Source organism: Polypterus senegalus, chromosome 14 (genome assembly GCF_016835505.1).
Source record: "Polypterus senegalus isolate Bchr_013 chromosome 14, ASM1683550v1, whole genome shotgun sequence".
NCBI classification, from domain to species: Eukaryota; Metazoa; Chordata; class Cladistia; order Polypteriformes; family Polypteridae; genus Polypterus; species Polypterus senegalus.
The window spans coordinates 114,821,919-114,837,104 of record NC_053167.1 but is presented as its reverse complement, the minus strand read 5'-3'; the positions used below and the strand labels follow the sequence as shown (position 1 = coordinate 114,837,104).

General features: G+C 35.8%; 1 protein-coding gene across 1 annotated transcript in view; it reads right to left on the bottom strand.

Annotated features, from left to right (window-relative positions):
* The window catches only part of dennd1b (DENN/MADD domain containing 1B), a 393,949-nt gene that overhangs the window by 102,336 nt on the left and 276,427 nt on the right, over positions 1 to 15,186 (bottom strand). The window contains exon 13 of the mRNA XM_039734662.1: positions 9,155 to 9,280. Within this exon, the coding sequence (XP_039590596.1) occupies positions 9,155 to 9,280 (126 nt within the window). The remainder of the gene's footprint in view (positions 1 to 9,154; positions 9,281 to 15,186) is intronic.

The window sequence follows — 15,186 nt, the reverse complement described above, 5'->3', positions numbered from 1 at the left end:
CACAACATTACTTTGCTTTTGTGTTTGCTTATTGTGGAGGAGAAATACAGCAATTATTTATCACAAGCTAACATTTTCAAAACAGCATTACAGGATCGAACTCGCGACCTTATGATTCCCAGTCGGCAGCTGATTCTATTGCGCCACGGAGGCAGTCATAATAAACGGGTGTCAATGTCGCATGTTAAGGTGGCTTTTTGTTTCTGCAGTTATATTTTTAAAAGCAATTGTTGTGTTAGATTTGTATCTTTTGTGAAAGTATTTCTTTGATACTTCAGGCTTCATACATTATATAGTTTATGCCTACATTTTGTCATCTACTAGTAGAATATAAAAAACGTTTCTGTTTTAACAATGTGTTTACACAGATTACTGTAGAAACAGAACAGACATGAAATGCGTCTGTTCCAAACAACGATCTATTATTTCCACTCTAAAACTCCACTTCACTCCCAGAAAATGAATCAAGGCATGAGCTGGGAGAAGTGTGTACATGTTCTAAGTCAGTGGAGGGATGGAATAGCCAGCTGCTTGCAGCCTGATTTTTATCAGCACATTTAGATGACAAAAGACGCTGGTGGAGAGCTGTGAACGATTTTAAGAAGCGATTTAAGGTGGGACGGATTTACAAGTTTTTTCATAGGCTCTGGTAATTCTAGTGTTAATGCAATTCAGGGCCACGGGGTTGAGGGGGTCTACAGCAGCACTGGGTGAAACACAGGAACCTGCTCCAGAAAGGATAACCGTCCATTTCAGGACCAACATATGCACAAACCAATGGTTTATATCACACAAGGCCAATATAGAATGGCCAATTAAACTAAACTGCCCATCACTTGGGATCTAGGAGGACAAACTCATTTAGACATGCAAACTCAATATGAGCAATCGGCTGGTTGTGTCATTCAAACTCAAACTTGTTTCTGTCTATTCGGTCAAAGAAAAAAAAGTAATATAAGGCTACAAAAAATTATACAAGAGCATTGCTTTCTTGAAGTTTTTTGACATGTACAACTATGTTTTAACACTAGAATTACCAAAGCTTACAAGAAAACTCGTAAATCCGGTCCACCTTAAATCTACTTGCACGTCTCCATTCAGCGTCTTTTGTGTTGTAAATGTGTCGATAATCCCAAGCAGCAAGCAGCCTGCTATATCATCCCCCCTACCGCCTGAGAAACTGCAAAAAGCTCTCCCAACTGAAGCCTTGTTTATCAGTGACTCAGGTACCTAAGCTAAAAAAAAATATATCGTTATTCGGAACACATGCATTTCACGTGTGTTCCGTGTCTACAAAGATCTGTGTAAGTGTAGGATGACAGGAAATCTTGAACACATACTTAAAAGACAAACCTTTTCCATGTTTTAGTACTAACGACAAAATGTAGACATGAAATGTATAATGTGTGAAGACTGAAGTCCAAATATCAAATAAGCACTTTCACAAAAGATACAAGTATAACAGAACAGATGTGCTTTTTTCTTTCAACACTATAACAGAAGAAAAAGAAATCAGGTTAGTGTTGCTGGTTATCCTGACTTCTTGGGTAGTATAGTGGTTAGAGCTTCTGACTCCTATTCAGAAGGTCCTGGGTTCGAGTCTTAATGTGTCCCAAAATAAACGTTTTGAGTAGTGAGCTGTTCTTATTATCACTATTATACAATAAAAGCGTACATTTGATTTGAGTCTGTAACAGATTGTGTAAATGTATGGTACTTGTAAAGGTTAGCATTTTTTTATTCAGTTTTATTCTCTCAGTCGCGTTCATGCTCGCCCCAATCTGACACTGCTGTTTTCAAATAAACATGAGCTATAACAGAGGTGAACTCAGATCAGAGAAAAAGAACAGAAGCCCTCCCCACAAAAAAACATCCACTCACATATAAGAACAATGCAGTTGCACCAGGCGTAAAGGCGAAAGATGGCACCATAAGTATGTGTCAATGTGGCATGCTAAGGGCTTTTTTTCTGCTGTTATATTTTTGAATAAAAGCATACTTGTTCTGTTATATTTGTACCTTTTGTGAAACTGTTAATTTGATATTTGGATTTCAGGCTTCATACATTATATAGTTTATGCCTACATTTTGTCATTTACTACTACAATATGAAAAAGGTTTCTGTTTTAAAAATGTGTTTACACCGATTACTGTAGAAACGGAACACACGTGAAATGCATGTATTCCAAATAATGATCTATTATTTCCACTCTAAAACTCCACTTCACTCCCAGATAATCAATCAAGGCATGAGCTGGGAGAAGTTTGTGCACGTTCTAAGTCGGTGGGGGGGATGGGATAGCCGGATTTTGCAACTTTTCTTTATCAGCACATTTAGATTAACAAAAGACGCTGGTGGTAATTCTAGTGTTAAACAGTTAAGAATTATGGTCTTACTTTATTTATATTTTGTTGTTATTCCTTGTTTATTAGAAACAAATAAAAATGCTTTCTTGATACTCTTTAAAATTCATAACTATATTTCATAAATTATCAAATTTACATTGGGTACTTGAAGTTTCTACTGGAAATATCTGAGATGCTAAGGAATGCATTGTTAAAAAAAAGTTCAAGTGCTTGGGCTGTATGTTGCTCATTTTGATTTCCAAAATTTTAAACTGCCTCAGTTAGGTGTACTCCTTTAAAAAATTAAGACACTTTTAACCATATTTATAATTAACATCTACAAGCAATTAAAAATCAGTGAATATTATAAACACAAGGGATACTAAAATCTAGAATTTGCTTTTGTTACTATCTGATTTTTCTTTTTTAACAGTATAGTTGGAATCCTCACGGGTCAGAGAAAAAAATGATAATGCTGAACTACTGAACTGTAATTGGTTGATTTACAAGGCTTGACTCCTGCTAGTAAAAGAGAAGGTGTTCATGACCAAAAAGTATATTTATTGTGTTTGAGCAGCTATCCCCTTGGGAGACATTTTAACTCTTCTAAGCAGTCTCACGTAAATTACACACTTCTCAAAATGAAGCGTGTACAATTGTAGCAGATATAAATAAAACAGTAATGCTGAGGTCATACAAATAAGATTATTCTACAATTCAGACAAAAAACATTAAAAAAGACCCACACAATGGTACTACAGTGTATGATTGTTCTACAATTTTAATCAGTGTCCACTGCTACAATTGATACAAAAGTAAACACAATCATAAAAAAGTTAAGTACAATATAGCAATAAAGAGCTATGATAGTAATTAATTTCACTATTTAAAAATAACACTTTTACTAATAGCTAGCACCCTTAACACAGTTTTGTTTTAAAATGAACTTGAAATGGACTAGTTATAAGTAACTGCACTCAAGATAATCTACAAGTACGTACTTAATATTCACAGAGTATTTTAAGTACTGAAAATGGGAACTTATTATTAAAGATCGGGGCTGCTAAATTCAAGAAATTAAGAAAACTAAAATGCATTACCTTTAACATTTCACTTTAAAAAATTACAATACTTAAATAATTGCAAAGTAAGCATGAGTGTGAAATAAATATATTAATTGAATTCAGTCTTACAGGCTTGTATCTTAAAGCATCCCTGTAGGTTCCAAAAAAGGCTGCTTGGGCCCTGAGGAAGGCTCTGGCCACTCCACTGCCTGTCGCTGTAGACTGCTTCTTCAGTTTACTCTTCAAAGAAGAGACCTGCACAATGAAAAGGAAAAGTTAAATTAACACCTTTGAAATTGGTGCAGAGAGGAACAATCCCAATTGGGGTGTGAACTGTTACATTTGCAGGTCAGCCAAAAGAGCCTTCTCTTCTCCTGATAGCTTATCTGTTGTGCTAGGTAGAGCACCTGCTGGTCCGTTAATTGAGAAGAAAGCAGGGGGGTGATAGTAAAGTGCTAATGCAGAGTGCTTTGTGCACTCTCTCTAGGCCTCTTGACATAAATAAGCTTTAATTATTTTTTACTGTACGCTGGTTTGTTGACCATTTTTCGATGGATTTACCAGAGGAGCAGAGCATGTGCCAACTCGCTTTGGAATAATAAAAGATGTACCCTGCGGATGAGGGTGGGGAGGGGCAGTGTGGTGGTGTTAGGAACGACCATTTCTTAAGAGACACTCTCAAGTGCTGCTTATCACCTTATTTGAGTTTTTATCACATAAGAAGCATCCACTAATTCAAATGTCCTAGGGATATTTCACATTATTATTGAAAATGATAGAAAGGGGCTCATAATCATTATGAGTTTATAGAAGATGTAGATCCATCTTCTGATTCTTCAAGAGGATGAGTCACAATAGTGCCATTAAACAGCTATGCTTGTCTGGAAAAAGCAGGAGCAGCTGAAAATGTATCCAAGCAAGGCAAATGGCATGAATTTTTAACTGTTAAGAGGAAATCTGCCGTGCATCTATTGAATAAGTAACTCAACCTAATTTCTTTGTACAGCATGAAGAGTCGAGACTAATTTTAAGTATGAAACTATTTAACTGCATATGCAGCACAGTCACACTAAAACATTTACCTAAAGATTTCAACCACAAACAAAAAGGGATTTTGTACTCCTACAATATATTTGCATTAAGCACTGCTATTGCTACTACATCTTAGTTCAAATACAAGTTTGACAATAAATAAGCACAAATTATTTTTGTCATCTACTCATCACTTTATAGAATGCATATAAAACAAAATGATAGAAACTAAGGAACAGTCTAATACTAGATAACATATTGGTAATAAAAAATAAATATACACTCTCCAGAATAATTAATATCATGGATATATTATACATATTCCTAATATAACAATGTTTATTAGCTATGTGTTTATTGTGCATTCTGTCTTAAAAGTGTCCCAAATGTCACATCACAGCGGATTTTAAATATAAAAGTGGAATGTCAAGGTGCAGGCACTGAAAGACATATGCTACCCTTCACCCCTGAAGGGAAAAGTGTACCTACAGTATGACTGAGGATAGATCATATTGTCCTGAAAAAGCCAAAAAACAAAAACAAAAACCACCTGCTGTGCTTTATAGCCACAGTTAAAACAATCTGACAGTACTTTGCTGTTGTTCCATGAAATCTGTGGTCTGTAATTTGCTCAGAAAAGGCCCCCATTAAATATTACTATACACACTCAAGATGCATAATATTCAATACTAGCAAAATACCAGCTTCAAGAGCGGAGAAGTAGTGTGTTAAAGAAGCAATGAAAAGAAAAGGAAACATTTTGAAAATAACGTAACATGATTGTCAATGTAATTGTTTTGTCACTGTTGTGAGTGATGAGTGTTGTTGTCATATATATATATATACATACATATATATATATCTACATATATACACATACATATACACACACACATAAATACATACACACATACATACATACACACACATATATACACACAAATACATATATATATATACATACATACACACACACATATATAAACATATATATACATATACATACATATCTACATATATACACACACAGCTATTTCAGTATCAGTGCAATACGCTGCTTGTTAAAACGGATGACTCCGCTCTTACGTGCAAGTCTGCGTGGATATTATGAACTATCGTATTTGTTCAAGTTCTATTTAAATTTTAAATAGAAGGAATTTTTATTTAGTCGACAGAAATATCTTTGGTAGGAATGGTAAAACAGACAGGAATATTATTTGTGAATAAATCAACTCAAACCTTAAACAACTTATAATATTTTGCTCTCCATAAAAATATATCCTGTCTAAATTATACAAGTTAGAAATAAAGTAAACGTTAAAAGAACAAACATTCAAATTTCTTTACTCTTATGTAATTTTATATAAAAATAAACTTAGATTTTAAATATCCCAAAAGATTTTGCTCTCCATAAAAATATATCCTGTCAAAATTATACAAATTCAAATATGAACATGCTGCATAACAAAACCTGGAAATATAAATAAAATGTGTTCCTTTCAGCAATAACAAATCAAATCATTCAGTTGTCTTTGCTCATATGTCATTTTAGAGCTGGACGCCTGGCATCTTTTTGGCCACAGGTTCGTTTCTGTTTGGTGTGAGGTTCTGTGTTGTGGAGATTCTCAGGATGGATTGCAGGTGCTCATCAGTGAGGCGACTCCTGTGTGCTGTTTTGTTAGTCTTTATCACTGAGAAGAGCTTCTCACACAGATATGTGCTACCAAACATGCACAAGGTTCGAGCCGCATGTAGACGGACTTTTTGTTCTTCAAAGTCACCAAAGCGCCGTGCAAACTCAGTGCGCTCAGTTTATCAGCAAAGTGCGATTTGGGAACACCGTAGTGACGACTTGGTTTAACATTACTTGGCAACAGGGAAAGTGGGGCAAGGTGCACTGGTGCATTTGTGTCTCCCATAAAAGCAGCTTCACTTGAAATCACTTTGTGATTGTGCACGGGTTAAACGTCCGCTGAAGTGTCAGATTCTTATTTAATTATCTGCTTTCTGTATCTTCTGCATTGCATTCAGGTTACCCTGATGTTTTGTCTCATAGTGCCGTCTTAGATTAAATTCTGTAATTACAGCCACATTAGCTCCACAAATGAGACACACGGGTTCAGTAAACATATACTCAGCCTCCCATCGGTTTTAAAGGCTCTATTTTCAGAATCAACTTTTCTCTTCAGCATCGTGTGAGCTAGCTTCGCAATAACTTGCAGCATCATAAGGTAGACTTGATTAACGCGTAAGTGTTCGCAAGGCAGCTGAAGCGCTGCATTATGGGATCTGTAGTTTATTGTGTTACCAGCGCTTCATATACCCGGCTTTAATAACAATAATACAGTATATAAAATGATCTCAGGGGCGGATATAATTACGCGGGCGGATGTGGCCCGCTGCCCTTGAGTTTGACACATATGGACTAAATAGAACTTGAAAAGATATATTTTTCAAATGTGATCGCAATTCAGATAGAGTTGACGCACACTACAGCCTGCATGCCTCAATAAGTCATCCTCCCTCGCTCTTACTTTTTACCGTTCATCTAATGAATACACTGAGTATGGCTTTACCAAAACAATCATTGATGGCGAATAAAGTATCCATTATTCGAGTATGTAGATCGGGATATATATATATACATATATATATACCAGCGTATCGCAGCGAGAAGTAGTGTGTTAAAAAGCTAGAAAAGAAAAGGGAACATTTTAAAAATAACGTAACATGACTGTCAATATACAGTATTTGTTTTGTGAGTGTTACTGAGTGTTGCTGTCATCAAGGATTTGATTATCATTATTTCTTTCAATCAGGTTCGATTTGTAGGATGTGTTGTGTTCAAGTTACATTCCGTGTTTGTCAATCGTTGTAAAGATGACAGGTTTCATTCATCGATTCGTTTCTTACTGCATCAATAAACAGCTCGTCTTCTTCTTTATCTGAGACCTGACACACTGCATGCACGGGTTTTTTACACTGTCTTCCTTTAGCGGGACATTGACTTTTCCAACGTGTGCTTTGTTTCCGCAGTAGTTGGATTTATGAATATGCTTATATGTATCAGGCGCTTCATATTTTTGCTGCCTTTTCAATTGTGTAATTCGGTTTTGTTCAGCTCTTTGGAACTGTTGCTTTTATCTGTGCACTGCGTCAGTTCACGTGAGCCGCTCGGTGTACATGCATCGAAGGTTCCTAGCTGTGCTGGTGCCATCTCGTGCTATGTCCATGGCTGTTTTAATGTTACCTTAGTCCTGGCACTTAAAACTTTCTCTCGCAGTTTCGCTGAGTTTGTGTCAAACACCACCCTGACCATCTCATCTTCCTCTCCATAAGCACAGTCCTTCACCCGTGAATATTTACCTGGCAGTTTGCTATTGGATTGCCGCTGACGGACGGCCTTATATGGGCAGGCACTAAATTACAAACGCCAGCGCAGCCTGTCTATGAACTTAATTTAAAGTGTAGGTTTACATCGTGCTTTGTTTCAGTAGCAGAACTCATGAATATGGTTGTATTTAAGTAGGCTCTGGTAATTCTAGTGTTAAACAGTTAAGAATTATGGTCTTACTTTATTTATATTTTGTTGTTATTCCTTGTTTATTAGAAACAAATAAAAATGCTTTCTTGATACTCTTTAAAATTCATAACTATATTTCATAAATTATCAAATTTACATTGGGTACTTGAAGTTTCTACTGAAATATCTGAGATGCTAGGAATGCATTGTTAAAAAAAGTTCAAGTGCTTGGCTGTATTTGCTCATTTTGATTTCCAAAATTTTAAACTGCCTCAGTTAGGTGTACTCCTTTAAAAAATTAAGACACTTTTAACCATATTTATAATTAACATCTACAAGCAATTAAAAATCAGTGAATATTATAAACACAAGGGATACTAAAATCTAGAATTTGCTTTTGTTACTATCTGATTTTTCTTTTTTAACAGTATAGTTGGAATCCTCACGGGTCAGAGAAAAAAATGATAATGCTGAACTACTGAACTGTAATTGGTTGATTTACAAGGCTTGACTCCTGCTAGTAAAAGAGAAGGTGTTCATGACCAAAAAGTATATTTATTGTGTTTGAGCAGCTATCCCCTTGGGAGACATTTTAACTCTTCTAAGCAGTCTCATGCGTAAATTACACACTTCTCAAAATGAAGCGTGTACAATTGTAGCAGATATAAATAAAACAGTAATGCTGAGGTCATACAAATAAGATTATTCTACAATTCAGACAAAAAACATTAAAAAAGACCCACACAATGGTACTACAGTGTATGATTGTTCTACAATTTTAATCAGTGTCCACTGCTACAATTGATACAAAAGTAAACACAATCATAAAAAAGTTAAGTACAATATAGCAATAAAGAGCTATGATAGTAATTAATTTCACTATTTAAAAATAACACTTTTACTAATAGCTAGCACCCTTAACACAGTTTTGTTTTAAAATGAACTTGAAATGGACTAGTTATAAGTAACTGCACTCAAGATAATCTACAACACGTACTTAATATTCACAGAGTATTTTAAGTACTGAAAATGGGAACTTATTATTAAAGATCGGGGCTGCTAAATTCAAGAAATTAAGAAAACTAAAATGCATTACCTTTAACATTTCACTTTAAAAAATTACAATACTTAAATAATTGCAAAGTAAGCATGAGTGTGAAATAAATATATTAATTGAATTCAGTCTTACAGGCTTGTATCTTAAAGCATCCCTGTAGGTTCCAAAAAAGGCTGCTTGGGCCCTGAGGAAGGCTCTAGCCACTCCACTGCCTGTCGCTGTAGACTGCTTCTTCAGTTTACTCTTCAAAGAAGAGACCTGCACAATGAAAAGGAAAAGTTAAATTAACACCTTTGAAATTGGTGCAGAGAGGAACAATCCCAATTGGGGTGTGAACTGTTACATTTGCAGGTCAGCCAAAAGAGCCTTCTCTTCTCCTGATAGCTTATCTGTTGTGCTAGGTAGAGCACCTGCTGGTCCGTTAATTGAGAAGAAAGCAGGGGGGTGATAGTAAAGTGCTAATGCAGAGTGCTTTGTGCACTCTCTCTAGGCCTCTTGACATAAATAAGCTTTAATTATTTTTTACTGTACGCTGGTTTGTTGACCATTTTTCGATGGATTTACCAGAGGAGCAGAGCATGTGCCAACTCGCTTTGGAATAATAAAAGATGTACCCTGCGGATGAGGGTGGGGAGGGGCAGTGTGGTGGTGTTAGGAACGACCATTTCTTAAGAGACACTCTCAAGTGCTGCTTATCACCTTATTTGAGTTTTTATCACATAAGAAGCATCCACTAATTCAAATGTCCTAGGGATATTTCACATTATTATTGAAAATGATAGAAAGGGGCTCATAATCATTATGAGTTTATAGAAGATGTAGATCCATCTTCTGATTCTTCAAGAGGATGAGTCACAATAGTGCCATTAAACAGCTATGCTTGTCTGGAAAAAGCAGGAGCAGCTGAAAATGTATCCAAGCAAGGCAAATGGCATGAATTTTTAACTGTTAAGAGGAAATCTGCCGTGCATCTATTGAATAAGTAACTCAACCTAATTTCTTTGTACAGCATGAAGAGTCGAGACTAATTTTAAGTATGAAACTATTTAACTGCATATGCAGCACAGTCACACTAAAACATTTACCTAAAGATTTCAACCACAAACAAAAAGGGATTTTGTACTCCTACAATATATTTGCATTAAGCACTGCTATTGCTACTACATCTTAGTTCAAATACAAGTTTGACAATAAATAAGCACAAATTATTTTTGTCATCTACTCATCACTTTATAGAATGCATATAAAACAAAATGATAGAAACTAAGGAACAGTCTAATACTAGATAACATATTGGTAATAAAAAATAAATATACACTCTCCAGAATAATTAATATCATGGATATATTATACATATTCCTAATATAACAATGTTTATTAGCTATGTGTTTATTGTGCATTCTGTCTTAAAAGTGTCCCAAATGTCACATCACAGCGGATTTTAAAATATAAAAGTGGAATGTCAAGGTGCAGGCACTGAAAGACATATGCTACCCTTCACCCCTGAAGGGAAAAGTGTACCTACAGTATGACTGAGGATAGATCATATTGTCCTGAAAAAGCCAAAAAACAAAAACAAAAACCACCTGCTGTGCTTTATAGCCACAGTTAAAACAATCTGACAGTACTTTGCTGTTGTTCCATGAAATCTGTGGTCTGTAATTTGCTCAGAAAAGGCCCCCATTAAATATTACTATACACACTCAAGATGCATAATATTCAATATTAAAACCTCAATCACATGTTTGTACCTATTGAAAATCAAAAAACCATCATTGGGGGACAGATAACAATATGAAATGTCACGAGGCAGTATTTAGTATTATTCACATAATATATAATATGCCTTACATTTTAAGTAGTTTTTTTAAAAAGTTTATTATCTGATGAAACTAAAAATGAACTGTTTCACTTAGGTGGGGAGCTCTATGTTTTGCAGAAATGCAGCAAAGCACACAATGTAAGGAATACCCATGACATTTTATAAAGTCTTTTCTCACGTAGGGGCACTTTTACAGGCAAAAAAATGGAAGAAATTAAATTTATAACACCTTATGACACAGCTTAAATTTTTATTTTGAAAACTTATAAAAATCCATGAATGTTTCTGCCATTGACCTGATGCAAATGTAATTAACAATGCATAGCAGGACTTGTGAACCTTAGTGAACTTGTCAAAACTTGAACAGATTTGCTGTGAAGAATGACCAAATATTTCATTAACTAGGAATGAGGTGGGGGAGGCTTACTGCAACAAACTTAAAGCTGTATTTTCTGCCAGAAGTTGTACCATAAATTTGGTTCAGAAGGTCTAACTATGTTGCTTTTTATATTTGTAATGGCAGAATTCATTTTCCTGAGTGTTTTTTGTGCTTACTTAAATTAAAAGGAGGGTCAGAGACATATGCATTATCTAGACCTAGCGTGTGAGCATTGCACACGATATATGTACATTATATTACCATCATGTTTGTGGTGTTATGTGCTGGTTAATCATCAGACCAAAGGGGCAAATTAACTATTGTATTCTAGGTCTAAAATGACTATAAATAGCGAAACAAAAACATAATAAATAAGAACGATCAAAAACAGAAAAAGCAGAATATGAGTATGTAGTAACACAGTCTGTTCCAAAAGACAGAGGGTTTTTAAGCAATCAACAGAAGTTGAGTCACTTTTACAAATTCAGTCATTCATTGCATTTCAACTGATTACATTTGAAGAAAAACTGAGGTGTTCTAAAACATTTGACCAGTAGTGTATATTTCATAGCATCTTCTCACATTAACAGAGTAGGTGGCATGGAAATCATATGCACTAGAAGTGGCTTGACAAAGACTTGACATTTAACTGCTATAAAGATAATTCAGAATCATTTTAAGATGTTTTAAATTTACAGCCTATTGTTATTTTTAGTTTAGACTACAGTGGTGTGAAAAACTATTTGCCCCCTTCCTGATTTCTTATTGTTTCGCATGTTTGCCTCTCAAAATGTTTCTGATCATCAAACACATTTAACCATTAGTCAAATATAACACAAGTAAACACAAAATGCAGTTTTTAAATGATGGTTTTATTATTTAGGGAGAAAAAAATTCAAACCTACATGGCCCTGTGTGAAAAAGTAATTGCCCCCTGAACCTAATAACTGGTTGGGCCACCCTTAGCAGCAATAACTGCAATCAAGCGCTTTGCGATAACTTGCAATGAGTCTTTACAGCCTCTGGAGGAATGTTGGCCCACTCATCTTTGCAGAATTGTTGTAATTCAGCTTTATTTGAGGGTTTTCTAGCATGAACCACCTTTTAAGGTCATGCCATAGCATCTCAATTGGATTCAGGTCAGGACTTTGACTAGGCCACTCCAAAGTCTTCATTTTGTTTTTCTTCAGCCATTCAGAGGTGGATTTGCTGGTGTGTTTTGGGTCATTGTCCTGTTGCAGCACCCAAGATCGCTTCAGCTTGAGTTGACGAACAGATGGCCGGACATTCTCCTTCAGGATTTTTGGTAGACAGTAGAATTCATGGTTCCATCTATCACAGCAAGCCTTCCAGGTCCTGAAGCAGCAAAACAACCCCAGACCATCACACTACCACCACCATATTTTACTGTTGGTATGATGTTCTTTTTCTGAAATGCTGTGTTCCTTTAACGCCAGATGTAACGGGACATTTGCCTTCCAAAAAGTTCAACTTTTGTCTCATCAGTCCACAAGGTATTTTCCCAAAAGTCTTGGCAATCATTGAGATGTTTCTTAGCAAAATTGAGACGAGCCCTAATGTTCTTTTGCTTAACAGTGGTTTGCGTCTTGGAAATCTGCCATGCAGGTCGCTTTCGCCCAGTCGCTTTCTTATGGTGGAGTCGTGAACACTGACCTTAATTGAGGCAAGTGAGGCCTGCAGTTCTTTGAGACGTTGTCCTGGGGTCTTTGTGACCTCTCGGATGAGTCGTCTCTGCGCTCTTGGGGTAATTTTGGTCGGCCGGCCACTCCTGGGAAGGTTCACCACTGTTCCATGTTTTTGCCATTTGTGGATAATGGCTCTCACTGTGGTTCGCTGGAGTCCCAAAGCTTTAGAAATGGCTTTATAACCTTTACCAGACTGATAGATCTCAATTACTTCTGTTCTCATTTGTTCCTGAATTTCTTTGGATCTTGGCATGATGTCTAGCTTTTGAGGTGTTTTTGGTCTACTTCTCTGTGTCAGGCAGCTCCTATTTAAGTGATTTCTTGATTGAAACAGGTGTGGCAGTAATCAGGCCTGGGGGTGGCTACGGAAATTGAACTCAGGTGTGATACACCACAGTTAGGTTATTTTTAACAAGGGGCAATTACTTTTTCACACAGGGCCATGTAGGTTTGGATTTTTTCTCCCTAAATAATAAAACCATCATTTAAAAACTGCATTTTGTGTTTACTTGTGTTATATTTGACTAATGGTTAAATGTGTTTGATGATCAGAAACATTTTGTGTGACAAACATGCAAAAGAATAAGAAATCAGGAAGGGGACAAATAGTTTTTCACACCACTGTATGTGGTAAGGGGTGGAGAGTTATCTTAAACGAAAACATATTACATTTGAGCATCCTGCTTTGGCATCAAAGTACAAAAGCGAAACTGTCTCGTTATATCCTGGGACCAGAACAAAAAAAAGGATACTGGCCAGAATGTCACTTTCTTCTTATAAATACATTGCTATCCAGTTTAACCCACTCATAATTATTTTTCTTAACTTAAGGGAACCGCATACCTTTTGACTGTTTAATATTTAAGAACTGTTCTTATTTTCTAATGCTGCTAAAAACTGTAGTCAACTCATAGATGAGAAATAAATAGCTTATATACTATGAGTGGTCTGCTGGTGGAGAGAAAAGACAAGTCCTATGGTGAATTAAGATTAAAACTCTGAGATTTTCAGGGATAATTTTTTTAATTAGGTATTTCTCAGCTGGTTAAAAAGTGCTGCCTTCTCAATTTATAATGCATGTTTTCTTCAGCGCTTTTTGAGGTCTTCCTGGTTTTCTATGTACTGCGTGATTACGTGGGGCGTGATGATGTCACACGAAACTCCGCCCCACGGCGTTGAAGCTCATCTCCATTACAGTAAATGGAAAAACTGCTTCCAGTTATGACCATTCGCGTAGAATTTCGATATAAAACCTGCCCAACTTTTGTAAGGAAGCTGTAAGGAATGAACCTGCCAAATTTCAGCCTTCCACCCACACGGGAAGTTGGAGAATTAGTGATGAGTCAGTGAGTGAGTGAGTGAGTGAGTGAGTCAGTGAGTGAGTGAGTGAGTGAGGGCTTTGCCTTTTATTAGTATAGATTAAAACCTCAATCACATGTTAGTACCTATTGAAAATCAAAACACCATCAGTGGGGACAGATAACAGTATGAAATGTAACGAGGCAGTATTTAGTATTATTCACATAATATATAATATGCCTTACATTTTAAGTAGTTTTAAAAAGAGTTTATTATCTGATGAAACTAAAATGAACTGTTTCACTTAAGGGGAGCTCTATGTTTTGCAGAAATGCAGCAAAGCACACAATGTAAGGAATACCCATGACATTTTATAAAGTCTTTTCTCACGTAGGGGCACTTTTACAGGCAAAAAAATGGAAGAAATTAAATTTATAAAACACCTTATGACACAGCTTAAATTTTTATTTTGAAAACTTATAAAAATCCATGAATGTTTCTGCCATTGACCTGATGCAAATGTAATTAACAATGCATAGCAGGACTTGTGAACCTTAGTGAACTTGTCAAACCTTGAACAGATTTGTTGTGAAGAATGACCAAATATTTCATTAACTAGGAATGAGGTGGGGGAGGCTTACTGCAACAAACTTAAAGCTGTATTTTCTGCCAGAAGTTGTACCATAAATTTGGTTCAGAAGGTCTAACTATGTTGCTTTTTATATTTGTAATGGCAGAATTCATTTTCCTGAGTGTTTTCATGCTTACTTAAATTAAAAGGAGGGTCAGAGACATATGCATTATCTAGACTTAGCGTGTGAGCATTGCACACGATATATGTACATTATATTACCATCATGTTTGTGGTGTTATGTGCTGGTTAATCATCAGACCAAAGGGGCAAATTAACTATTGTATTCTAGGTCTAAAATGACTATAAATAGCGAAACAAAAACAT